Source organism: Rhinolophus hipposideros (assembly GCF_964194185.1).
Source record: "Rhinolophus hipposideros genome assembly, chromosome: 2".
In the NCBI taxonomy this organism is placed as follows: Eukaryota; Metazoa; Chordata; class Mammalia; order Chiroptera; family Rhinolophidae; genus Rhinolophus; species Rhinolophus hipposideros.
Window position 1 is genome coordinate 107,290,886 of NC_138048.1, and position 25,454 is coordinate 107,316,339.

At 45.9% G+C, this 25,454-nt stretch overlaps 1 protein-coding gene across 2 annotated transcripts in view; it reads left to right on the forward strand.

Annotated features, from left to right (window-relative positions):
- Window positions 1-5,820: 5,820 nt before the first annotated feature.
- The window catches only part of MX1 (MX dynamin like GTPase 1), a 30,723-nt gene continuing 11,089 nt past the window's right edge, over window positions 5,821-25,454 (forward strand). Inside the window, exons 1-11 of one of the 2 annotated variants that reach the window (XM_081071724.1) lie at window positions 5,821-5,976; window positions 8,483-8,547; window positions 9,265-9,390; window positions 14,116-14,308; window positions 15,327-15,464; window positions 16,204-16,358; window positions 17,010-17,148; window positions 17,980-18,178; window positions 20,411-20,489; window positions 22,096-22,218; window positions 22,613-22,754. In XM_081071724.1, the coding sequence (XP_080927850.1) occupies window positions 9,286-9,390; window positions 14,116-14,308; window positions 15,327-15,464; window positions 16,204-16,358; window positions 17,010-17,148; window positions 17,980-18,178; window positions 20,411-20,489; window positions 22,096-22,218; window positions 22,613-22,754 (1,273 nt within the window). In that variant the 5' untranslated portion in view covers window positions 5,821-5,976; window positions 8,483-8,547; window positions 9,265-9,285. Of the gene's footprint in view, window positions 5,977-6,172; window positions 6,360-8,482; window positions 8,548-9,264; window positions 9,391-14,115; window positions 14,309-15,326; window positions 15,465-16,203; window positions 16,359-17,009; window positions 17,149-17,979; window positions 18,179-20,410; window positions 20,490-22,095; window positions 22,219-22,612; window positions 22,755-25,454 lie in introns of those variants that run through there. The other variant, XM_081071723.1, reaches the window with a different exon arrangement.

Sequence of the window (25,454 nt, forward strand, 5' to 3'; positions counted from 1 at the left end):
CAGCTCCAAGTCCAGTTGCTGTTTTCAATCCTTAGTTGCAGGGGGCACAGCCCACCATCCTATGCAGGAATTGAACAGAAATCTTGTTGTTGAGAGCTTGCGCTCTAACCAACTGAGCCATCCAACCTCCCTCCAGAAGCTCAGCGGCAGCTCGTTGTCTTCAATCTAGTTGTAGAGGGCACAGATCACTGGCTCATGTGGGAATCGAACCGGCAACCGTGTTGTTCAGAGCTTGCACTCTAACCAACTGAGCCATCCCGCCACCCTTACTTCCAAAATTTCTTATCTGTTTCTTTAAATCAGGAATTCACACATATGCTGCAGCCAGGTGTCTCCAGCTCAGGGTCTCTCGTGAAGCTGCAGTCCAGCTGTGGGCCAGGCAGCTGCACTCTTAGCTCAAGGCTCGGCAGGGACAAAAGTCACTTCTGTGGTTGGCTGAGCAGTGGCCCCCAAAACGGCCAGGTAATCCCTGGAACCTGTGAATGTTACCTTTTATGGAGAGACTGTCTTTGATGATCTGATTAAAGATTCTGAAATGGGGAGTTTATCCATGTGGCCCCCGTAGGAAATCGCATGTTCTCATAAGAGGGAGGCAGAGGGAGATCCGACTACAGAGGAGAGAGCTCTGTAAAGATGGAGCAGAGAGGGAGATTGGAAGGTGCTACACAGCTGGCTGTGGAGGTGGAAGAGGCCGAGAAATGCAGGAGGTGCAGCTCTAGAAGCTGGAACAGGGAAGGAAAGGATTGTGCCTCGAACCCCCAGAGGGAGTGCAGCTTGGCAACACCACGTCTTTCGCCCTGTGAATCTGATCTGGGACTTCTGGCCTCTGGAACCAAAAGAGAATAAATATCTGTTGTTTTAAGCCACTGCGTGTGTGGTCATTTGTTACAGCTGCTACAGGAAACTAACAAGGCCTCCAAGCTCACTCGCCAGGGTGTTGGCCAAAGACATCAGTTCTTTATCACATCACATGTTGGGAACAACATGGAAGCCCAAACGAAAGGCCTATAGAATTATCAGGATGGTGTTTTGTAAATAAAACTGATTTGACTTAATTTTTCTTAAAGCTGCCCAAGTGACTGTGATGACAGGGCAGGTCTGAGAATGACTCTTCAATGCAAAAGAAGTCGGCTCCTGCAGTGGTACCTGGCATGCAGCAGACACTTTAGAAATATTTTCTGGAGCAATGAGTGATGGCTAGCAGGTAATTGCAACGGCAACAGAGAGAACAGGACTCTGTGAAAGTTTGAAAAGCACTGTGAAGATTAATCAACAGAAACCCATTTAGCTTGTAGTTGGGAGGGACTGTAGGGAGAACTGTCATCGTAGACCACGCACGGTCAATCACCACAAACAGGAAGAGACCTTACTTTCCATCAACAGTGGGAAGATGTTTTCCACTCTACGACTCCAGCAAAAAAAAAATGAGTTCTTGTCCTGCTACCATTCAGCCAATGAAAGATGGTTACAATATGGATGGACCCAGAGAACATTATGTTAAGTGAAATAAGTCAGACAGAGAAAGACAAATACCATATGATCTCACTTATATGTGGAATCTAAAGAAAAGAATAAGTGAATGAACTAATCAGAAACAGTCTCAGAGACATAGAGGAAAAACTGAGGGTTGCTAGATGAGAGGGATAAGGGAAAAGGTGAGGGGATTAGAAAGCGGTCAGTAACCACAGATTGCCACAGGGAAACGAAAGTCAATTTGGGGAATATAATCAATAATGTTGTAAAGATTTTGTAGGGTATCCGATGGACACTTGTCTCATTAGGGAGACCACCTCAGGAATGATGTAGATGCCTGATCACTGCAATGTACACCTGAAGCTGAAGCTGACCAATAATGAATGTCGGGGGCCAGCCCGGTGTCTCAGGTGGCTAGAGCTCCATGCTCCTAACTCCTAAGGCTGCCGGTTCGATTCCCACATGGGCCAATGGGCTCTCAACCACAAGGATACCAGTTAAATTCCTCGAGTCCTTCAAAGGATGGTGGGCAGCGCCCCCTGCAACTAAGATTGAACACGGCACCTTGAGCTGAGCTGCCGCTGAGCTCCCGAATGGCTCAGTTGGTTGGAATGCGTCCTCTCAACCACAAGGTTGCCAGTTCGACTCCCGCAAGAGATGGTGGGCTGCGCCCCCTGCAACTAAAAATGGCAACTGGACCTGGAGCTGAGCTGCACCCTCCACAACTAAGACTGAAAGGACAACTTGAAACTGAATGGCACCCTCCACAACTAAGATTGAAAGGACAACAACTTGACTTGGAAGAAAAAGTCCTAGAAGTACACATTGTTCCCCAATAAAGTTCTGTTCCCCTTCCCCAATAAAATCTTTAAAAAAAATAATGCATGTCAACTACAATTTTATATATATATATATATATATATTTACAAGAAGCGGAGTACAGCATTAGGAATAGAGACAGTGGGAATGTAATGGCTGTGTGCGATGTCAGAGGGGTAGTGGATGGGGGGGCTGTCACTGTGTGAGTGATATAAATGATAAATGTCTAACTATCACATTGTTTTGTGCACCTGAAACTAAGAAAAAAAAGATGGTTACAACTCAGCCAATGAAAAGCCACTATACTTCAGACAAACTCCCAATTTCCTCCAATGGACTTTTCATTTACAACAGCCCCTCTGAACTCTCCTCTTTCCTCTATAAAGAAGTTCCTCTCTTTTATTCTCTGGACTTGCACTTGATTCGCCATTAGGCGGCATGACCTGAACTGCAATTCTTTATTGTTCCAAATAAACCCATTTTACTGGAGAAATATCTGGCTATTTTTTAAAGGTCAACAGGACCCAGTTTCCATTTCTCACTAGCTTTGTGATTTGGGGCAAAAGCGTCTACCTCTCCATGTCTCTGTTTCCTATTTGATTGGTTTTTGCTCTATTGGAAGATCATGTGTTTAGAGAAATTAGCCCAGTGCCTGACAGAGCCACTATTCTATGGACACTCCACAACCAAGAGTCAGCATTTTTTGTGTGTGTGTTGTTTTTTTTAAAGATTTCATTGGGGAAGGGGAACAGGACTTTATTGGGGAACAGTGTATACTTCCAGGACTTTTTACCAAGTCAAGTTGTTGTCCTTCCAGTCTTAGTTGTGGAGGGCGCAGCTCAGCTCCAGGTCCAGTCGCCATTGCTAGTTGCAGGGGGCACAGGCCACCATCCCTTGCGGGAGTCGAACCGGCAACTCCCGGTTGACAGCCTGCACTCCAACAGACTGAGCCATCCGGCAGCTCAGCAGCAGCTCAGGTGCCTTGTTCAATCTTAGTTGCAGGGGGCGCAGCCCACCATCCCTTGCAGGACTTGAGGAGTTGAACCGGCAACCTTGTGGTTGAGAGCCCACTGGCCCATGTGGGAATAGAACCGGCAGCCTTTGGTGTTAGGAGCACTGAGCTCCAACTGCCTGAGCCACCGGGCCAGCCCAAGAGACAGCATTTTTAATACAGAGATATTGCTCTGTATCTCCACTTCCTGTACTGTGAAATGTGGAGCCCAGTTGTGGCAGAGGAAGAATGAAGCAGCCTGAGTTGAAATTTGAAGAATTGATGGAAAGAACAAGCTGGATCAATACCCATTAGCCTTCTGGGAAGAGGTCCTGGGAAGGCAGGAGACACCTGCCTTCACCATATGAAAAATAAATTTTCATCAGGTGAATGCCATAAGGACAGTTGTCCCTATCCTGGAAAAAACGATTTTGAAATGGCCACCGACCTTCCCCCAGCGACCGTGCACTGGGCCATGTGGACACCAAGCCAGGACCCAGGGTTCCCAGCTCAGCTCTACCAGGCTTTCAGCATCTGTCCCCTCGGGACAGGGCTTGCTGGGGGACCTGGGGCAGATAAGAAGGCAAAGCCTGGCCCTTTAAGACCAGATAAATGACAACCTTGGTGGTGCCTGCCTTCTGGTGCTTTAATTGCAAATGAAACCCCTGGAAAATCCCCTTAAAATGAAGATTGGTTCAGTGATCTTGGAATGGCCCCAAACCCAGAAGCCAATGCTGCTGGTCGGGGAACCACCCTTTGAGAAGGACTGGTTTGTGCCACAAACACTGGAGAAAACGAACTGGGGTCAATGACACCTGGGGCTGGACCAGTGCTCAGGGCCAGACAGAGAGGACGCTGGGCCGGGGCCTGCTGTCCTGCCCTTTGGTCCCACCTCACTGGCGTGGGCGCATTATCCTCGTGGTTCCGGGGTGCCGAGCAGTCCCGCGCCCCCCTCCTGCCCCCACTTCCTTGAGGCACGTGACACAGGCAGAACTGTGGCCAGGTTCAGCCAGACGTCTGAGAGGCATGCCGCCAGAGAACCTCCTCTGGGCTCCGCCCCCTTCTCCCCAGCTCCTGGATTTAGGATTCTATTCTTGCTCCATCTAACTTACTTTTCTGTGAACACAGGAGGAGAAAAGAAACTGAAACCGAATCTGAGTTGACTAGAAACGGAGACGGGAGGAGAGGCGGGGAGACTATGGAGGAAACTGAGAGGCTTAGGGAATCTCTGGGGAGGTCACTTGAGGACCACGTCTGCAAGATCAGAGCCAGTCCTACTCATCATTCATTCATACATTCACTCATTCCTTCCTTCCAGAAACATGTACTGAAACACTGTGCCTGCAACTATGCTGGATTCAGAGTGCAACAGCAAGCTTCGTGGACCTGGTCCCTCCCCGTGTTCACCGCTACAGAGGCCAAGACAGTGTGAGGATGCCTCACTCCACAGGGGAGAGGGGAGAGCAGGGACCTCCCAGAGAGCAAGTCCACTAGGCCTGGAGAAGGGGGTGGGGGCAAGGGGGAGAGCCTTGGGCTGCAGCAAAGAGGGGCAACATCTCAGCAGTGGTGCAGTGGGGCAACTCGCAGCATTTTTACAGAATGCAGTGTGCTTCCAGTTTTGAGAAAATGCCCAGTTGGGGCCATAGGGAGTAAGGCATGGAAGCTGACCAGGCATTGCTTTTCATTAATGCCAGCTCAGCTCTCCTTGACACATCTGGGCCAGCCCCAGCAGTGATGAGAGGGCTGCACAAGGACCCTAGTCACCCGTTAGTGCGCAGGCAGCAGGGGCTGGGGTCACTGTGACTGCTTGGCCACTGCTATGCTTCCCTGTGGATGATGTGCTTTTGCCAGATAAATTTTTTTTTAGATTTTTTATTGGGGAAGGGGAACAGGAATTTATTGGGGAACAGTGTGTACTTCCAGGACTTTTCCAAGTTAAGTTGTCTTTCAATCTCAGTTGTGGAGGGCGCAGCTCAGCTCCAGGTCCAGTTGCTGTTGCTAGTTGCAGGGGGTGTAGCCCACCATCCCTTGCAGGACTCGAGGAATTGAACTGGCATCCTTGTGGTTGAGAGCCCACTGGCCCATGTGGGAATTGAACCGGCAGCCTTCGGAGTTAGGAGCACGGAGCTCTAACCGCCTGAGCCACCCGGCTGGCCCTTGCCAGATACATAATGGAGGTAGGAAGCAATAGTAAGGGGGCAGGAACCGGCTGTGCCATGGTGGGAGCCCCCGGGCCTGAGGTGGCTGGGCACCTCAGTGCCGTTAAATTCAGCCCATGCTTCCTGAGCAGCTACTGTTGGCAGGGATAAAGCTTGACAAGATCTCAAACCTGCCTTTGGGGAGGTGACAGCCCCATTAGGAGATGGCCACATCCTGCACAGTCAGGACGTCCATCTGAGAGGAACTGCACCTTCGTCTCAGGGAAGCCAGTGGGGGGCAGGATGAAGCATGAGCCAGGCTTGGAAGGAGCTGCCAGGGGCGGCGGCAGCTCGGGCACATGGCAATTGGGACCTGGCAGGGAAGGAGGGTGTCTCCGGGAGACTGTGGGAGGAGGACTGGCCAGCAGAAGTGGGAGGGTGACGACGCGTGGGGCGCGGAGCCTGGTGGGCCGTCCTCAGGGCGAGGAGTAACGTTTGGGAGAACACAGAGTAACGGGTGTTTCTTTGGCAGCGAAGGGATCGCCGGCAATGCGGGTGGGAGGCCGTGTGCTGCCAGAGCTCCCGGGCCGCGGGTGGTGTGGTGCGGGCGCGCCCTCGAGCGCCTGCGGGGCTGCAGCTCCGCGCGGGGGGGGGGGGGAGGGCGGGGGGGGCGGGGACGAGGGGAGGGCAGGGGGGGCGGGGACGAGGGGAGGGCGGGGGTGGCGGGGACGAGGGGAGGGCGGGGGGGGGCGGGGACGAGGGGAGGGCGGGGGGGGCGGGGGGGCGCGGATTCGGTTTCGTTTCTGTTTCCACGGGCCCTCGGGTTCGGAGTTTCGTTTCTCCGCGGCCGGGGGCTGGCGGGGGCGGAGGGCGGAGCGCACACGCTACTTAAAGCCGGAGCGCGGCGAGGGTGTCCCACTCGCGGCCACGAGGAGACGGTGAGTGTCGCGCGAGAGGGTGGGTGAGGGTCCGTGCACCCTGCGGCCGGCCGCGGGCGGCTGGAAGAAGGGCGTTTGGGGCGCTGGTTGCAGAGGGACGCTGGGCGGGGAGGGCGTTGCGGGGCCAGTAATGGTGCTGACGGTGCTGATGGTGACCACGAGAAGGAGAGCGGGAACGACGCTGCTGCGGGCTACGCCCAGAGCGCGCCTGACTCCTTCCGAGCAACGCGCAGCTGAGGCTGCTGGGTGGCCGATCCCGAACAGCCCCCCGAACCGGGGGCTTCTCTGCTCCGGGAGGGGGGAGGTATGGGGATGGGAGCCAATGGGGGCTCTGAAAGAGCCGTTAAGGGGGACGCATGAAAAACTTTCACACCCACTGCCGCACGGTCTCCGCGCCCACCCCATAAGCCGAGCCCTTTTTATTGTTTACTGATCCAGCTGACGAGTTCAAACCCGGCTGGCGCTGAGCGTCCTGGCGAGGAAGCGCTGGGCACCGGCGCTGCCCCGTAGGAAGGACCTCCTGGCGGCAGAGACGGGGCAGGCGCCGCCCACCCCACCCGGGAACGGGGAGGTGCCCGCGACGCCCCATAAGTGTGTGCAGCAGGTTGCCACCGAGTGGGGCAGACTCACACCCCGGGTGCATTGTCATTTGCGGGGACAAAGATCCATCCTGTGTGCGGGGGACTTCCTTAGTAATGCTGGCCACTCACAACGTCCTTTTAAAATAAAAACAGGATGTGCTTTTTGAAATGCTGCAAGTTTTCTATGGGAAACCCTTGCTGAGTCCGTTTTTAAACACTGGACACAATTCTCATAGAGCAGGTTCAGGTTTACTAGGATGGTTACCCCATATTACCGGCTGACTCCTTTTACCTTTTTCTTTTGCAAAAACTGTACAATATAGTTTTTACTTTTTGTCTTGGCATATTTACGAAGATACCAATATGGAGACTCCTTATTGGGGGGGCAGGGACTGTGGCCTTTGAGTCATGGATTCAGAATTCATTGAGCACCTTTCCTGTGCCAGGCAGTATGCTGGTATGACTCGACAATGCTGGAAAAAAGGCACGGAATTCATAATATTAACATTTAAAAATCACAACTGCTGAGACTATATGTGTAGGTAAGAGAGACAAGAAGTCCTCTGGGCAGTTGGGTCCATAGAGAGTTAAGTGTGTCCTTCCTTAAAAGATCCCACGGATGGAAGAGATGGCAGCTGCTATGAAAGGGGTATAAAAAAAAAAAAAAACCCACAAAACCATGAAAACGTGGAATGTGTTGAAGGCATAGAGAAACTCTGACTCACACTGGCAAGTGTTCCCTTTTACTGGTTGGGAATTTTTTCAATTGTAATATCTTCTGGCATCTCTAAAGCCACAAATATATGTAATTGCCGTTCCTGAGCTGAGCCCTTGTTTACAGAGGACCTCAGTGCCCTGACTAGATAACGCGTGCATAGCCAGAGAGAATCATGACAAGACAAGAAAAGGGGGGAGGAAGGGAATATATTCACAAAGTCCTGTTTTGCCCTACTCGAATTCATAGTTATGGGGGTATAAGCCCTGGAGATCAATGACGCCACCTGACTGGGTACAGTAAGGCCAACCAAGGCAGCTGTGGTTTTCAAAATGGGGCCCCAGTCTGGGACCCCCTGGGCACACAGTCTTTCCAAAGTCATGGGAGTTGGGGGTTAGGGAATAAATTTCTAGAATGCCAAATTCCAAATGGTAGTCTTTAACACTGATCACCTTTCAAAATCACCTTTCTCCCACTTGATGATGAAAGGAGGACACCCAGGTCTCCCTTTTGCCTTTTTAACCTTGCCCTTCAACTGCACCAATATTGAGGATGATTGTGTAACTCTTGGGGGAGAATCCCTGGAAAAGTAGCACAGAGCATCAGAAAAAAGTTGATTCAGGCAGTACATTTATATAGCAAGACTGTCTACCTAAGAATTAAAATATTCAAGATTTACAAAAAGGATTCTGGTCACTATGGATGGGCTTCAAAGCGGGTCCCCCCTGCATTTGCGCCATTGTCAGCAATGGGAATGTACCTGGGTGAGTAACCTTATTCATTCACCAGGATTTTGGTTTTATGTGTATGTTTTGTATGATTTCAAGGAGGCGTAAAAGAACAGCTCTGCATTTCTGTCCAACTCATCAAGTAAAAGGAAGGTACATTGCGAGTAAGTAGATAACTTTATATATTTTATAACATTTATTTCAAATCATAGGAGAAATACTTTTATTTACTCTTACCCACGATTATTAGATGTGTAAAATTTAATATTTAGAAACTTGTGGTCCCAGAAATATTTTTAAATGGATTTCAAATAATGCATGTATAATTTTTTGGTGTAGACAAGTGTGATAAAGTGGTCAATTTAATGCTTTCAAAAATAAAATGAATGACATTAAGATACACTTATGAGGAGGAAATGGGACGAAGTATGAAACTGATGATCAAAAGGAAACGAATAAATGACTTGTACTTCATATAGTTTTAAAACTATATGTTTGCATATCAATTTACCATAATATTTAGATTCTCTCAGCTACATTAGAAAATGTTCTATAATAATTTTATTTATAAATGTAAATTTTTTAAAAAGGCATCAGATATTTCATTCTTTACTACTATCTAAATTCATGGTGAAAAAAAATTTTAATGCTCTGCCCAAAATTGTGACCGTCAATACCTAGTTTAAAAAATCTTTTGGGTTCTGGAAGCAGATTCGTGAAGACCACTGAGTGGTCGTGCAGCATTTGTCTTCCTCTGACATTTGCTATCTTGGGGTCCTCCGTCGTTCCTTTTTCAGTCAGTAAAGAGTGATGGGTTTGATTCCGTGACTGGATGTCCACAGCTTCTGAACTGTGTTAATTCTGATCTGCTTGACTTCAAGCTGAACAGATAAAGGAAGAAGATGGTTCATTCTGAACAGGAAATTGCAAAACCTGATTCAGCCTCTGCATCAGATCCTCAGTTACCAAATGGAAATGATGATATGCCAGAGGAAAATCTGAAAAAAGTAAGTTGTTGCCTGAATGTCAGTATCCACGTGGATGTAAGCTGTGTCCAGTTGAGGGGTGCCCTTGTGCACAGCGAGACTCCTCCCTCACCTCTCCTGGGGCAGGACAGGACACGGATCCTATGGACCGAGCCCTTCTGGAAGCCAAGTGTAGACGTTTTGCCTTCGCTGGTGCTGGTTGGTGTTCAGTTTTGACTTGAGAAGCCAGGTGACATGCTAACTCGCTCGTGTAGGTACTGGCCAGGGCCTCAGCCCAAGGAGCCCTGTTACCACACACCTACATCATGGTTCTGTTTCAAGCTGCAACCCCCTGACATGTCATGACATTTTCTCACAGGGAAGCCATGTGCTGTCTTCTTTCTCAGAAGCAAGACATATTTTTGGTGGGAACCAAACCCGGCTTCTAGAATCAGTCCAACCTAAAATTGATCCTAAAGCTGACACTTCCAGCTGTCTGATCGTGGGTAGATGGTTATTTTTCCCTTTACAAGCCTGGTTTTCCATCTCTGAAATGGGAATAATAATGATATCTACACTGTGTGGCTGTCGAGGGGAGTAAATGCAGGTAGAGACTGGGCACTTCATGCTTAGTTTATTGCTGTTACATGTTTTAAAGCCACGGATCATCAGCTTCTTTCAAGTTGACTCCATTTCCATGATCAGGGTTAAACAACATTAAAAACCATGTTGAAGGACATAGGAAAATAAGGAGGTCCACCCATCTTTCCACCACCCTGTATAACTGTGTCTGGCCTGGCTAGAACCGGCAGGGTACAGGGCAGTAAGAACTCACACTGCTCACAACCACCTGCTTGGCCTTTTCCAGGCAAGTCGACGAGGGTGTGTCTTGTGATCTGGCTGTTCTACCAAGGCATAGACCTTGGTTCTCCAAGTGTGCTCCCCAGACCAGCACCATCAGTATCGCCTGGGATGCTGAAATGCAAATGATCACCCCTCCACCACCACCACCATCACAATCCTCCCCCAGACCTAGTGAACTAGAAATTCCAGGAGCAGGGCCCCCCATCTGTGTTTCAATAAGCTCTCCAGGGGATTCTACTTCGTTGCTAAAGTTTGAGAACCACTATGCAGACTCTTGCATGTACGCCCGGGAGCATAGTTTATAATAGCAAACTCCACACGTGTGCCCATGAGTGGTGGGATGTGTACACAGATTGTGGTGAGCTCATGTAGCAGGATTCTATAGAGAGGTGAAAATGAATGAACTGAGGTTCTGGGTATCTGGAAGGCTGAGTCTAAGAAACAATGGTGAACCAAAGGATCGAGTCATAGAAGAAATGTACAGTATGATCTCATTTAGATAAAGCTCCAAAACAGGCAAAAAAAATCAGTATATTGGTTAGGGAAAGGTGGATAGGTGGTAAAACTGTAAAGAAGAGCAAAAACATAATCACAAGCCTCAGGCTAGAGGGACCCTCTAGGGGTGAAGGGGCAGTAGGAGGAAGGTGACTAGGGAGGGGTGTGTGCAATGTCTTAAGTACTAGGAATATGTGTTTTCTTAACCCAGGTGGTTGGTACATGCATATTTGCTAATTATTATTCATCTATTATACTCTCTTGTGAATGGATGATAGGAAGAAATGAAAACCTATAAGGAGGGCTGAGACTGAGGTTGCTCATGGGTACAAAGGCACAGCCAGGCTTCTGGCACTGCTACCATTGGCTTTCCCTGTGGAGGTGTGCTCCACACCTTTCTAAGTGTTGTTATGGAGAAAAATGGCACCAGGCACTTGTTGAAAAATCAGCAAGGCAGATTTTACTCAAGACTATTGCAATAGGAGAGAGAAATGGAGTTCAGTTGGAATACAAGAACAACTGGGTTTTATAACCAGCCCAGTGGGCAGGGTGAAAGAGAGAAGGGAGAATTACTAAGAGGAACTTGGTTAGGCTCAAGGGATTGGGGGAGGGAACTTAATTAATTACCAAAGGTGATGGACTTCTGGATGAACTGGCTTAGCAGCAGGCCGAGGAGAGGGCTCAAAGGAGCCCCATTCAAGTTTGGTCAAGGGAGTCCTTGCCAGTGTTTACCCCCTTCTGGGTTGAAATTTGTCAGTATTCCCCATATATGAAGTTTTGTATTCATGCATGCTGTAAGGCAGTGCTTCTCAACCCAACCCAAGGCAGTTTTGCCTCTTGGAACATGTGGCAATTTCTGGAGACATTTTGGTTGTCACAACTCAGGGAGAATAGTGAATAGAGGCCAGGGATTTTGCTAAACCTATAATAAACCTATAATGCCCAAAGCAGTCCGCCACAACAAAGGTTTGTCTGGCCCCCCAAATAAATAGCTCCTCACCATGATGTAAAGAAACTATTCTAGTAAAATTTATGTATATTATAAAGCATACACAAAAATAGGAATTAAAAAGAAAAATGTAAAAGATAAACAAAATTATTTTCTCATATTTTGTTCCTAATTGGGTTGTTCATTTTATTGTTGAGTTTTGAGAGCTTTTTGTATATTTTGGGTAGAAGTCCTTGGAAGATACATGCTTTGCAAACATATGCTTGTCTTTTTATTCTCTTAACAATCTCTTTCAGCCATCAGATATTTTCAATTTTAATGAAGTCCAATTAATCAGTTGGTTCTTTTATGGATTGTGCTTTGGGGGCCATATCTAAGAAATCATAGCCTAATTCATACTCACAAAGACTTTGTCTTCTATTTTCTTTTAGAAGTTCTATAGTTTTAAGTTTTGCACTTAGGTCTGTGATCCATTGTGAGTTAATTTTGGTATATGGCATGAAATATAAAGTCTTTGCGTGTGTGTGTGTCTGTGTGTGTGTGTGTGTGTGTGTGTGTGTGTAGGTAGGTATTCAATTATCCCAATACCCTTTGGTGAAAAGCTTATCTTTTTCCCACTGCATTGTCCTCGCACTTGTGTCAAAAATCAGTTGTTCGGGGCAGCCAGTCAGCTCAGTTGGATAGAGTGCGGTGTCTTAACAAGATTGCTGATCCAATCCCTGCATGGGCCACTGTGAGCTGCGCCCTTCACAACTAGATTGAAACAACTACTTGACTTCTAGTTGATGGGTACTGGAAAAACACACTTAAAAAACAAATCAGTCAGTTTATTTCTGGAATATGTATTCTGTTCCATTGATCTCTTTCTCCATTTTTGCACCAGTATCACATTGTTTGGTTATTGCAGTCTTATAATAATTATTGGAATATGATAATGTTAGTCCTCCAACTTTGTTCTTCTTTTTCAAAGTCATTTTATTTTAAATTATTTTTAACGTTTTAAACCACAATTACTTTTTTTTTTAATTGGGGCAGGGGAACAGGGCTTTATTGGGGAACAATGTGTACTTCCAGGACTTTTTTTCAAGTCAAGTTGTTGTCCTTTTAATCTTAGTTGTGGAGGGTGCCTTTCAGTTTCAATTTGTCCTTTCAATCTTAGTTGTGGAGGGCGCAGCTCAGTTCCAGGTCCAGTTGCCATTGTTAGTTGCAGGGGGCGCAGCCCACCATCCTTTGAGAGAGTTGAACCGGCAACCTTGTGGTTGAGAGCCCACTGGCCCATTTGGGAATCGAACCGGCAGCCTTCGGAGTTACGAGCATGGAGCTCCAACCGCCTGAGCCACCGGGCCGGCCCCTCAAAGTCATTTTGACAACTAGGTGTCCTTAGACCATTATATTTATTGTGATTGTCTATATTAATAATTGGGCTTAAGAAGCTCATTTTGCTACTTGTTTTCTATTTACCTTCTCTGTTCTTCATTTTCTCTTTCCTCTTTCTCTGCCTTCTTTTGAATTAATCAAGTATTTTTTTATGATTCCATTTTATCCTCTTTGTTGGCTTATTAAATACAACTGTGTTAGGGTTTATATTAAATATTATTAACTTATCAAGTCTACCTTTAAACGACATCATACTACATCACATTTAATATAAGAACCAATAGTATTCTTCCATGTCTCCCCTCCAAGCCTTTACATTATTTTTGTCATGAATTCTAACTTTAGCTACATCATAAACCTCACAATACGTTGTTATTTTTCTTCGAATAATCAAATATCTTTTAAAGATATTTACATAATTTTTAAAAGTGTAGTAGTTGCCATTTCTGGTGGGGATTCCTTTATGTAGATTCAGGTGTCGATTCAGTACCATTTTCCTTCTGCTGGAAGGACTTTAACATTCACCTGCAGTTCAGGCCATGGCTTCATCCATCTTTGGTCTATCTTTATTTTACAGCATAGGAAATAAGTCTTTATTTCTCCATTGGTATATCTGAAAAAGTCTTTATTTCAGCTTCATTTTTAAAAGATATTTTCAGTATTTTAAAAATGCTGCTCCACTGTCTTCTCACTTGCTTTATTTCTGATGAGAAATCTGCTGAAATCTCATCTTTGTTCCTCTGTACATAATATGTCATTCTCTGGTTACTTTAAACATTTCTCATCACTGGTTTTGAGCAATTTAACTATAAAGTGCCTTGATGTTGTTTCTTGTGCTTGGGGTTCAATGACTTTGTTTCTTGTGCTTGGGGTTCAATGAGCTTCTTGGGTCTTTGGGTTAATAGTTTTCGTCCAGTTTGGGAAAATTTTATCTATTATTTCTTCAAATATTTGTTTCTTCTGTTCCTCCCCTACTCTCTTTTGGGAACTCCAGTAATCTGCATTGAGCAATTGAAGTTGTCCAGTTTTGATGGAACATGACCTTAAAACCATGAAAAAATGTCCTATTCTTCCTCCTCCAGGGGCCTGAGAACAGCCTGTCCAGCCACTATGAGGAGAAGGTGCGTCCCTGCCTCGACCTCATCGACTCGCTGCGGGCCCTGGGCGTGGAGCAGGACCTGGCTCTGCCTGCCATCGCGGTCATCGGGGACCAGAGCTCGGGCAAGAGCTCCGTGCTGGAGGCGCTGTCAGGCGTCGCCCTTCCCAGGGGCAGCGGTAAGAACTTGCCCTCTGGCTTAGTCAGCATGGATGGCCATAACAAACACCACAGACCCGGTGGCTTAAGCAACAGAAGTTTATTTCTCACAGTTCTGGAGTCTGGAAGCCAGCAGGTTGGCTTCACCTGAGACCTCGCCCCTGTGCAAATGACCATCCCCTCTTTGTGTCCTCACATGGCCTTTTCTCTGTGTGTGCACAAGTCTGGTGTCTCTTCCTCTTTTTATAAGAATACCAGTCATACTGGTTAGGGCCCTACCCTGTGACCTCATTTCACCTTAATCACCTCTTTAAAGACCCTATCTCCAAAAACAGTCACACTGGAGTCTAGGGCTTCAATATATACATTCTGATAGGGACACAATTCAGTCCAAAACACCCTCTCATCACACATTTTTGTATGGGTTGTTTGTAACCTGCAGTTTGTGGAAGGTCCCTAGGCCACAACTATGGTCATGTGGGTGTCTTTCATGAGCCCCTTCCAAGAGCTGACCCTCCATTGGGGATTGGTGCTCTGGTTACTGGTGCTGTGTGAGTTACAAGGCCCAGGATACCAATGAGGGCTCAGGGGAAGGGGACAGACCTGAGGTGGGTCTTGAAGTGTGGGTTAGATGTGGAGAATGGCTGGGATTTGGAAGGAGTTTATAGTGAGCTGGCCTGGTGAGCTGGCCTGGTGGGAGCAGTATGCCTTCCTGATGGGAGTGCTATGTATCTCCAGGCATAGTGGAGGATGTTTGCGTAAGTTTGGGGTTTTCCCATGACTGTTTGCCATCTGAGCTGATGGCAGAACACTGGGATAAAGTGAGAAGCTTAAAATGATGGCTTTCAAGCATTAGGGAGTTCCAAATCACCTTAAATGTATATGCAACGTGCATCAGAGCATCGCAGGGTGAGACCAGACGTCTGCAGTGTCAGCAGTCTCCCAGATTATATAAAAGTTGGAGAACCACTGGTCTAAGGCCACCATATAGGACGTTTAAGAGCAGAATATAGAACTGATGTGGACGTGGCCTCCTAGGTATTGTTACAAGATGTCCTCTGGTGCTGAAACTGAGAAAACTTGGGAATGAAGATGAGTGGAACGGCAAAGTCAGTTACAAGGATGTGGAGCTTGAGATTCCAACTGCTTCAGAAGTAGAAAAGGAAATCAGGAAAGGTAAGTACTCTGTGTTCATTCATCCTCACCTATTGGATAGCTGGTCAGACCATGTGGAGTGGGTCGGGTCTGCCTGTCATCGCCCCACTCCTTCTTTTCTGGGTCTGTCCTGCTCCCTTGCGAACCAGCCTCCCCTCTCTCTACCTCCCCCTGCACATCAGACCCCAGCATCCTTATATTTTTCCCTCATTAAGACTAGTGCTTTTGGGCAGAATCTGACTTCAGTAATGTATTGCTTAGTATCTAAATTAAGTATATTTGAGAATGATGTGCATTTTAAAATTTAAAGCTTTTCTCCAAATATCGAGTATCTGTTTCTTAGTCAAGGGTTCCCCCCATCCCCACAGACCTGATGGAAGAATTATGGGTAGGCCTTTTCCTCCAGGAGCAGAATGGACATGTTTGCATAATTCTTGCTCAGCTAATTTATGGCAGGTCTCAATAAATGCAAACCACAGAGATCATGTGATCAATTTGAAACATTCAAAGGGAGAAATAATACTTGAAGTCAATAAAGACAAAGGAGTGACACAGTGAGTTGCTCCTAAGTGTGATTGAGATGAATAAATAACTTTTCCTTATTGCCTTTAATTTCTTCCTAATATGTCTCATAATTAAGTTTCAGTCATTTAGGGGTGGTACGAAAGTGGCTGGTAGGTATCGCTTTCAGAGGATTTGCTGTAATGAGATACTTTCATCCTAAGTGCTATTCAGTTTTTCTCTTTTTCCCCTTCTCTAGCCCAGAATGCCATTGCTGGGGAAGGAATGGGAATCAGTCATGAGCTAATTAGTCTGGAGATCAGCTCCCCTCATGTCCCAGATCTGACGCTGATCGACCTTCCTGGCATCACCAGGGTGCCTGTGGGCAATCAGCCAGCTGACATCGGACGTCAGGTGAAACTTCCGGCTCTATTCTGACCTTGGTCTTGGGGAAATGGGGGCTGCATTAGAGCAACGGTATATTCAGGGCTGAGTTTGAAGGATGGATATTAGGAGGTGTGAGTAGGGAATTTGGAGAGCAAATTGTGGTCTCCTCCACCAAGTCAGATGGAAGCTTCTCTGGAGAGAGTGAGGCACACAGGCAAAACTGCTGGAAATACATTTTATATGTTTTGTGTTTTATACAGTGACTCGTTTTGGGTTATTGTCGCATTTTGCCACACGTCTAAACTGACATATGTCAGGAAGGGATTTTATGTGGGAAGAGAGCGCATTAGAAACAATATAACAATATTTCCATATCAGTGACTCTCACATGGATTAAAGATTTAGGGAATAGTCAAGCATCTTGTTTTTCATTGAGAGCCTCAGGTTTAAGGTCTTAGGAGATAGTAAATGAGTGAAAACCACAAGGTTTTTCCTGATCCCAGAACTCTGTTTTCTGCCAGAGAACTTGGTTTCTCATAACTCTAGCTTGGGAAGTGCCACCAGGCTTGTGTTGTGGGCTCATTTATTTTGGGGAAATATTCCTAGGACTCTGAAGGCCTGAAGCAAGTACAAGGTCAGGACCTATCTCAATTATCACATCCTCTCATTTTCTTGCAGATCACAACACTCATCAAGAAATACATCTTTAGGCAGGAGACGATCAACTTGGTGGTGGTGCCCAGTAACGTGGACATCGCCACCACAGAGGCACTCAGCATGGCCCAGGAGGTGGACCCCGAAGGAGACAGGACCATAGGTAAGAAGAGGGAGAAACCTAAAAATGATCATGGTCAAATGGTGGAAAATCATCCCTTGAATCTAAATGGGTGTTTCTTGGCACACATGCAGGGCTGAGGGCCTGCACCCAGCCGATGAGAACTGCTAAGGCGCCAGGTTTGATGCCCACTGAGTCCTGATGACATGGGCCGCATACGCTCTGGGTGCAGAGTGTTGGCCACAACTTGGCTCATAACCTTTGTCCACCTGTTTATAAAAGGCATGGTGGAGTCACGGGGCAGAGCAAAACCAGAAAGCAGTTATACCAGTTAACAATGCATTTGAGGTAGAAAGGAAAGACATTGTGACACATGCCACAACATGGTTGGACTTTGAAGGTATTCTACCAAGTGAAATAAGCCAGATACAAAAAGACAAATACCGTGTTTCCCTGAAAATAAGACCCAACTGGAAAAGACGCCCGAGCATGATTTTAATGCATCTTTTGGAGCAAAAATTAATATAAGATCTGGTCTTATTGCAAAAGTTAATATAAGGCCTGGTCTTATTTTGGGGGAAATATGGTACTATGTGATTTCACTTACGTGAGCTCATATTCATAGTGACAAAGTAGGATGGCAGGTGCCAGGGTCTGGTAGGGGAAGAATGGAGTTAGTATTTAATGGGAGCACAGAGTCCGTTGAGGAAGAGGGCAACTTCTATGCCTTGTACTTGGATTCTACAAGCCCTATTGTCTACTCTCAAGCAAGAGTAGGAACAAGCTGGGGGGACTCTGCATGGGTGAGCCGTCTTTCGCTTTCTCTCCTGAGAAGCTGTGAGCATCCTTTAATCCAAAGGCTCTGGTTCACAGGAATCCTGACAAAGCCCGACCTGGTGGACAAAGGCACTGAAGACAAGGTGGTGGATGTGGTGAGAAACCTGGTCTGCAACCTGAAGAAGGGTTACATGATTGTCAAGTGCCGGGGCCAGCAGGACATCCAGGACCAGATGAGCCTCACCGACGCTCTGGACCGAGAGAAGATCTTCTTCGAGGACCATCAACATTTCAGGTACACCCGGCTCTGTTTTCCCAAGGTCAAACCCAAACTAAATACCTCTGTCCTCCCAGGGACAGCTGTGCTTTCCGAAAGCAGATATCAGGGTACTGAGATTGTGTGAGTGTGATTGTTCTTTGACAATGACCATAGACTTTGCCTGGAAGAATAAGAGAGGAATTCACAAGTATGGCAAAAAATAAATTTTAAAAAAATCAAATTAAGGAGGGGACTTGCTACGATAATTTGAGTAGTATGGTGCTAGAACCAGAATAAAAAACATAAATACAACACAATGGGAAAAGAGTAGAAAACCCAGAAATAAACCTAGAGACATATTTAATATGTGATAAATTTGGCATTTAAAATCCATGGGCTCTATCAGTTTCATTATCAATTAGTGGCATTTGAGAAACTTGTTTAATATTTGGGGGGGGGGAGTTAAATTGTGCCTTTACTTAACATGTTACACCAAAATAAATATCATTTGAAGTTTAAAATTAAATCCAAGGAGGAAGCCATAAGCATTCCAGAAGAAAATATAGATGGAGAGTTTATAACCCTATGGTAAAGATCTTTCTGACCTCAATGTGAAAGGCAAAACTTTTTAAAAAGGAAAAGACCGATAAATTGGTTAGATTTAAAATAACGAGAAGATGTGGCATTGGCAGGAAAGGAGGAGCCTGCACAACCTCTGCATGGCACTTGGTACGAGGCCAGCGGGTCTTAGAAAGGTGCCTCCCTGTGGTTCAGAGTTTCAGTTCTGGGAATTCCACCCAGGAAAGTAATCAGAGATGTGCGCACTAATGTCTGCCAAAGGATGTTCGGCACAGATTTGTTTGAAATGGTGAAAAATTGGAACAATCTAAGTGCTGAAAATCAGGGGGTTTATAACCAGAGTAAATGCTCACGGTGTTTACAGCCATTAGAGTGCTGTGCAAATGAGATGCCACTAAAAAGCTGCTTATGAGATGTTAAGTGAGGCCCCTTGTGTGCCCATGGGTATGTATGTGAAACCCACGGATGCTGTTGATACTATTACAGTCAATTCTTCCAGAGGCTGTGGAGAGGTCATATTCCAAATGATAGGTGTGTAAACAGATACTTGTATACACCACTGTGCACAGCAGCATGATTCACTAAAGCCGAAAGGTGAGACAACCCAAGTGTCCACTGATGGAGGAACAGATAAATATAATGGGGTCTAGCCATACGATGGAATATCAGCCTTAGAAAGGAAGGACGTGTGACACATGTTACAATGTGGATGAACCTGGGGGGCATTATGCTCCGAGTGAAATAGGTGGGCCGCAAAAAGACAATACTGTGTGATTCCATCTCTGTAAGGTCCCGAGAGTGGTCAGATTCATAGAGACAGAGTGTAGAATGGTGGGTGCCGGGGGCTGGGTGGAAGGGAGGGCGAAAGGGAGCTACGGTTTGTGGAGACAAGAGTTTCAGTTTGGGAAGATGGAAAGTTCTGGAGATGATGGTGGTGATGTTTGAACATCAGTGTGAATGTGTTTAACGCCACTGAGCTGTGCACTTAGATTGTTCAAATGGTAAATTTTATGTGATTTGTATTTTACCACGATTAGACAAATTGACAGGTGTGGAAACAAACTTAGGTGTGCATGTACTCTCACCAATAGGCATGTCAACACATGCTTCGCTGTCTTTTATCCTAAAACGTCCTTAAAATAAAGTCCTGTCATAACTCATCCTGTGGACACAGATTTTGTTTGAGTGCAAAGAAGCCTTGGCTTCCTTCCGGCCCGCAGCCATGGCTTCAATTCTTGTCTCGGGGGAGGATGTGTCCCCCAGTTCAGAGTTCACCTGAACACCGATGTAAATATGTGTCGATGACTTTTATGAAGCCTTATACCGATTTGCATTATGTCTACTTATATAGGTTTACACAGAAGGGTGTGTGTGTGTGTGTGTGCACGGTAAAAATGTATCTATAGATGACTATATGTATTTTTCTAAAGACTAAGTCAGATGTCATGAGATGCATTTAATGTATCAGCTGAAAGGGCCCATTCCGCAGTTTTGAGTCATCTGAAGTTACTAAAATGCAGCCATGATGAATTCTATGCAATCCATTTCTGAACATTGGCGGGGTACCATCTGCAGGACATGCCACCCAACTGGAAATGACTGGATTTGCCTGAACTTCCCCAGCAGCACAAAGCTGACTGGCATTTTGTAGCTACACCAGATGGATATGCACGCTGTCTTCTCTTGCAGGGTTCTCCTGGAGGAAGGAAAGGCCACGATCCCCTGCTTGGCAAACAGACTGACCACCGAGCTCATCTCGCACATCTGTGTAAGCACACACAGAACTGTCCATCCTCTGGGTAGAATCCCACAAACACTAAGCTGAATGGCGGCGGCATGCACATGGACCTCCAGGGAGTCTCGAGGAGATGCAGGCTCAGATTCAGTGCAGCTTGGAATTCTGCATTTCTAGAAAGGGCCCAGGTGGTATGCATGGTGCTTGTCAGGGCACCACCCGTTGAGTGGAATGCTGAGCCGCTATCCACGTGGCCTAACTGAAAATTAAAATCGTGTGAGCACTGTACTAAGCCTTCTTTTCTCATTGCCAACCACTATCATCGTGTCTTGGTAATACATTTCATTTCTTAAATTTCTCCGTGGTCCTTTTCTAATCTGTCTGGACAGTCTCTGCTTTTTCACATTTTCCATCCTTTTAAGAGGATTTTATAATCCTTTTGAATATTTCTTTGTACATATTTCTGCTGTGTCTTGTGCCTGATGAGTCCAGTGACAGAAGCTTGGTACTTGGGTCTGGCTGGCCATCACCCACAGTGACTTGGGTTGGAGGTTTGACTGTGAGCCTTTCTTGCTTGGAATTTGATCTGTGGGTATTTCTGGAAGCCTGGGTTCGCACTGCACTTCTCCAGGGAGGAGCAATGTTTGCTTCTGCCAGATGCCCAGAAGGGCCTCCCGCTTCTCAGCTTGTGGTTTGGGGGCCACCTCAGTGAGTGTGAATTTGGGCATCACACCTGTCTGAGGACGAGCTTGTGGTTACATATTCCCCATGGAGATTTTCTGTTCATCTCCTTTCGGCACCAGAGTTCAGGCATTGCGTACCGTCCCCAGGAATGGGCTGGCGGGCAGGGCTGTGCCTTCTCACCATTAGAATGAGCGTCTAGCTGTGGGGCTCCCAGCTTTTTGCAAAAAGAAGGTGCTCGCCCATTAGACTCCCCACGTGGGACAGGTCCACTGCGGATTTGTCCTTTGCCCTGGCACCAAGTCAGGTTCTGAAACTAGAGTTCCAGTTTTCTTTCCTACATATGCCCTTGGGGCCAAATCCAGCTTCACTCTATGTTCATCGCACATCCCTGGGCACCCACTATCCCCTGGCTTTGGCTTCTGGGTATCTCTTTTGTACCGACAGCCCCCTGATACATTGAAACGGGTGCTTGTGATATTTTAGCCAGTGTTTCTAGATGTGTGCCATGGTAAGCCAGCACATACAGTCACCATTATTGTTAGAGCCAGAAGTGGACAACTTTTCATCTCTGAACAACATAAATGTTGTGGAATCTCAAATTATCCCAATGGCCACTTCAGAACCCGCTAGACACATGGCTCTTTCTGACCTCCCTGCAGAGTTTATGTAAAACGATCACAGGGGCTGTTCCTGGCGTTGCTTTCACAGGGCCCAGGAACCGGACAGAGTGGTCAGTTCAGCGTGGCTCTGAGGCTGTTTACACAGGAGCCGGAAAGTGGGAGGGTGTGGGTGGAAAACAGTGCCCTTCTCCCTCTGGAAAACCTTTCTGGAGGAAGCCGGGAAGTCCAATGTACTGGACAGCTGTCCTGCCCCTTGCAGAAGGAAGCTCGGGACCTCCTTTTTACTCCCGGTTCACATTTATGTATTTCAATCATTTTCTCTCTATTTTCCTCAGAAATCTCTGCCCCGGTTAGAAGAGCAAATAAAGGAGGCCCAACAGCAAATAACAGAAGAGTTACGTAGCTGTGGCACAGACATACCAGAAGACGAAAACGAAAAACTGTTCTTTCTGATAGATGTGAGTATGGCCTTGCGTCGAGCTGAAGAATCACGCACTGACTGTATGAGAGGGGCCGTGTGCCTTACGCACTTCTTTCTTCTTCTGCCCACCAGAACAGAGCCAGTGTTGTGGGATGGCGGCAGAGAGGGGCGGGGGATGGAAGGTGGAGTCAGTGTGCCGAACGGTCACGTGGCTCAGGGACTCTCCATCATGTGATTCACTCAAGATCCCAAAGGCATTCAGGGGAGAGTGGCGTGGTCTGGTGCCCAAGCCTCCTCTTTCCCATTATCCCAGTGGCCCATCGGCAACAAAGAATGACTCTCCCACGCTCAGCCAGCACATGACCTCCAAACCACCTTGGTGCTTCTTTATGAAATATCACCGCTTATACTTGTGTTTTTCTTCTTGACAGAAAATTAATGCATTTAATCAGGACATCCTTGCTTTAATAGAAGGGGAAGAACCCGTGAAGGAGGACGAAACTCGGCTGTTTACCAAAATCCGACACGAGTTCTACAAATGGAGTACTGTGATTGAAAATAATTTTCAGAAAGGTGAGTCCAAGGCACCACCGTAATTCTGGTGGGTCAGGTTGAAACAGAAGATTGGGGAGGCAGATAATACAGTCTGTGAGGAGGACGGAAGTAAGAAGTTAGTGACACAAGGCACATTTGCTCTGTACCATGTCATTGAACCCTGCCCAGCGAGCATCTATTTCAAATGACACTGAAAGAAGCTTCCCGAAGAATCAGCAGTCTTTCCATAGTGAGCAGGTTGACATGACATGTGTAGTCCTATTTGTGTCACCACTGAAATAACCCAGATCCATCTTGGTTAAATGGCTGGGTCCTTGAAGCCTGACCTGTATCTTAGTGGATTTTTGTAGTTGCAGCAATGAAAAGAAAAGAAAACAGTGTGCTAGGTGCCATGCTTGTATCATCAAATCTTTAAGAGTATGAGAAAAGTAGAAAATATGGTCTGAAATTTATTTTTTAAGCCTAAAGGAAATTATATATTGACCAATGATAAGGCTGTAGCAGCTGAGGGAAATTTGAAGTAATTTTGCTTGACCTCTCTATCCCTTCAAGGAAGACAACAATTCTCTTGTGTGGTACTCAGCCAGCATATAATGGCATAAGTGCTTAACGGCATGCAGCCTGTGAGAAAAGAGCTCTTTTTTTTTTAATGCTAAATTCCTCCCAGCAAGTTATCGGTTGCAAATCCCTGGATACCCACAAGCAAGAGGATGAATTTGGACCCCCTAACTCACCTTTATACATAAGTTAACTCAAAATGGATCAAAACCCAAAATGTACATCTGGTAGAACATAGGTTTAAATCTTTGTGGCCGTAGATAAAAGGCAATGCTTTTTCAAACAGGACACCTAAAGCACAAGCAGCAAAGGCACAAATAGATAAATTGGACTTCATCAAAATTAAAAACTTTTGTATGTCAAAGGACTCTATCAAGAAAGTAGAAAGACATCCCACAGAACGGGAGAAAATATTTGCAAATCATAAGTCTAATAAGGATCAATATTCAGAATATAGGAAAAACTCTTACAACTCCACAACAAAAAGACAAATAATTCAATTTAAAGATGAACAAAAGATTAGAGTAAACATTCCTCCAAAAACAAGATACGCGAGTGGCCAAAAAGCATCATCAGAATTAAAGAAATACAAGTCCAATCCACAAGATCTCATCTCACACTTACTGGGATAGATATCATCGAAAAGACAGATGATAAAAAGTGTCGACAAGAATGTGGAGAAATTAAAACATAAAACCCTCATACACTGCTGGAGGAAATGTAAAATGGGAGATTCCGGCAGTTAAAACACAGTTAAACACAGTTATCACGTGACCTCGCAATTCCACTAGCGGGTATATACCCCAGAGAACGAAAACACAAGTTCATGTAAAAATCTGTATGTGAATGTTCTTGGCAGAACTATCCACAATAGCCAAAAAGCTCAAACAACCCGAAAGTCCACCAACTGATGAATGGATAAAGAATATGGTAGATACATAAGTATTAGTTTACTAAGGCTGCCATAACAAAGTACCACAGACAGGGTGTCTTATGCAACAACAGGAATGCCTTTGTTTACAATTCGGGAAGCTAGAAATCCAAGATCAAGGTGTCAGCCGGTTTGGTTTCTTATGAGGACTCTCCTTGACTTGCAAACGGCCATCTTCCCGTCTTCTCTGTGTCCCCACATGGTCGTCCTTCGGTGTGTGTTCTAAGGTCCTCTTCTTATAATGACACTGGTCAGATTGCAGTAGGGCCCACACTAATGGACTTCATTTCAACTTAATAACCTCTGTAAAGGCCCTACCTCCAAATAACACATTCTGAGTTACTAGGGGTTAGGATTTGAACATGTGAATTTTGGAGAGACACAATTCAGCCCGTAACACCATAAATGGAATATTATTCAGCTGCAGAAAGGCATTAAGTACTGACACATACCACCACATGGATGAAGCTTGAAGACATGCTAAGTGAAAAATAAGACACAGAAACCCATGTGTTGTATGATCCCATTTATATGAAATGTCCAGAACAGGCAAATCCACAGAGACAGGAAGTAGATGTTTCCAGGGCTGAGGCGGGAGGCATTGGGGAGTGATCACTGTAGGGTACAGGGTTCCTTGGGGTAATGGAAATATTTGAGGATTAGATAGTGGTGATGATTGCACAACTTTGTGAATATACTATTATAAAATCACTGAATTGTACACTCTAATATGGTGAATTTTACAGTACACATATCTCAATTTAAAAAGATTCCTATAAAAAAATACCTCCTAACCAAAAGAGAGTACCCAGACCACCATCCCTGGTTAGTTCTTCAGAAAGAGGAACCAGAGCCCTTCTGAATGATGCCCTGCCCCCACAATGAGGGTGTTTGTCAGCAGTGTAGTGTGTTGAGAGTAAAAAGAATTCCAAAAGTATAAAGCAAAACCTAAGTGGTCTTCTCTAATAAACAGTGATCCTATACCACATTGACAGGAACTTCTGTGCCCCTTTACTCTGTGATCCCGTGTGATTATACACACTTCCTCCTTATGCTACAGCACACGAATCAGTGACATGTAGCTGATTCTGGGAGGTGTCCGTGGTCAATCCTACTTTTTAAAGGGCTTGCACATCATAATATTCTATTCTGATACAATTTCTTTGGTCAAATCAAACTGGATTTACAAAATTTCATACTCAAGTACCTTTTTAAGGGTATGTCTACAT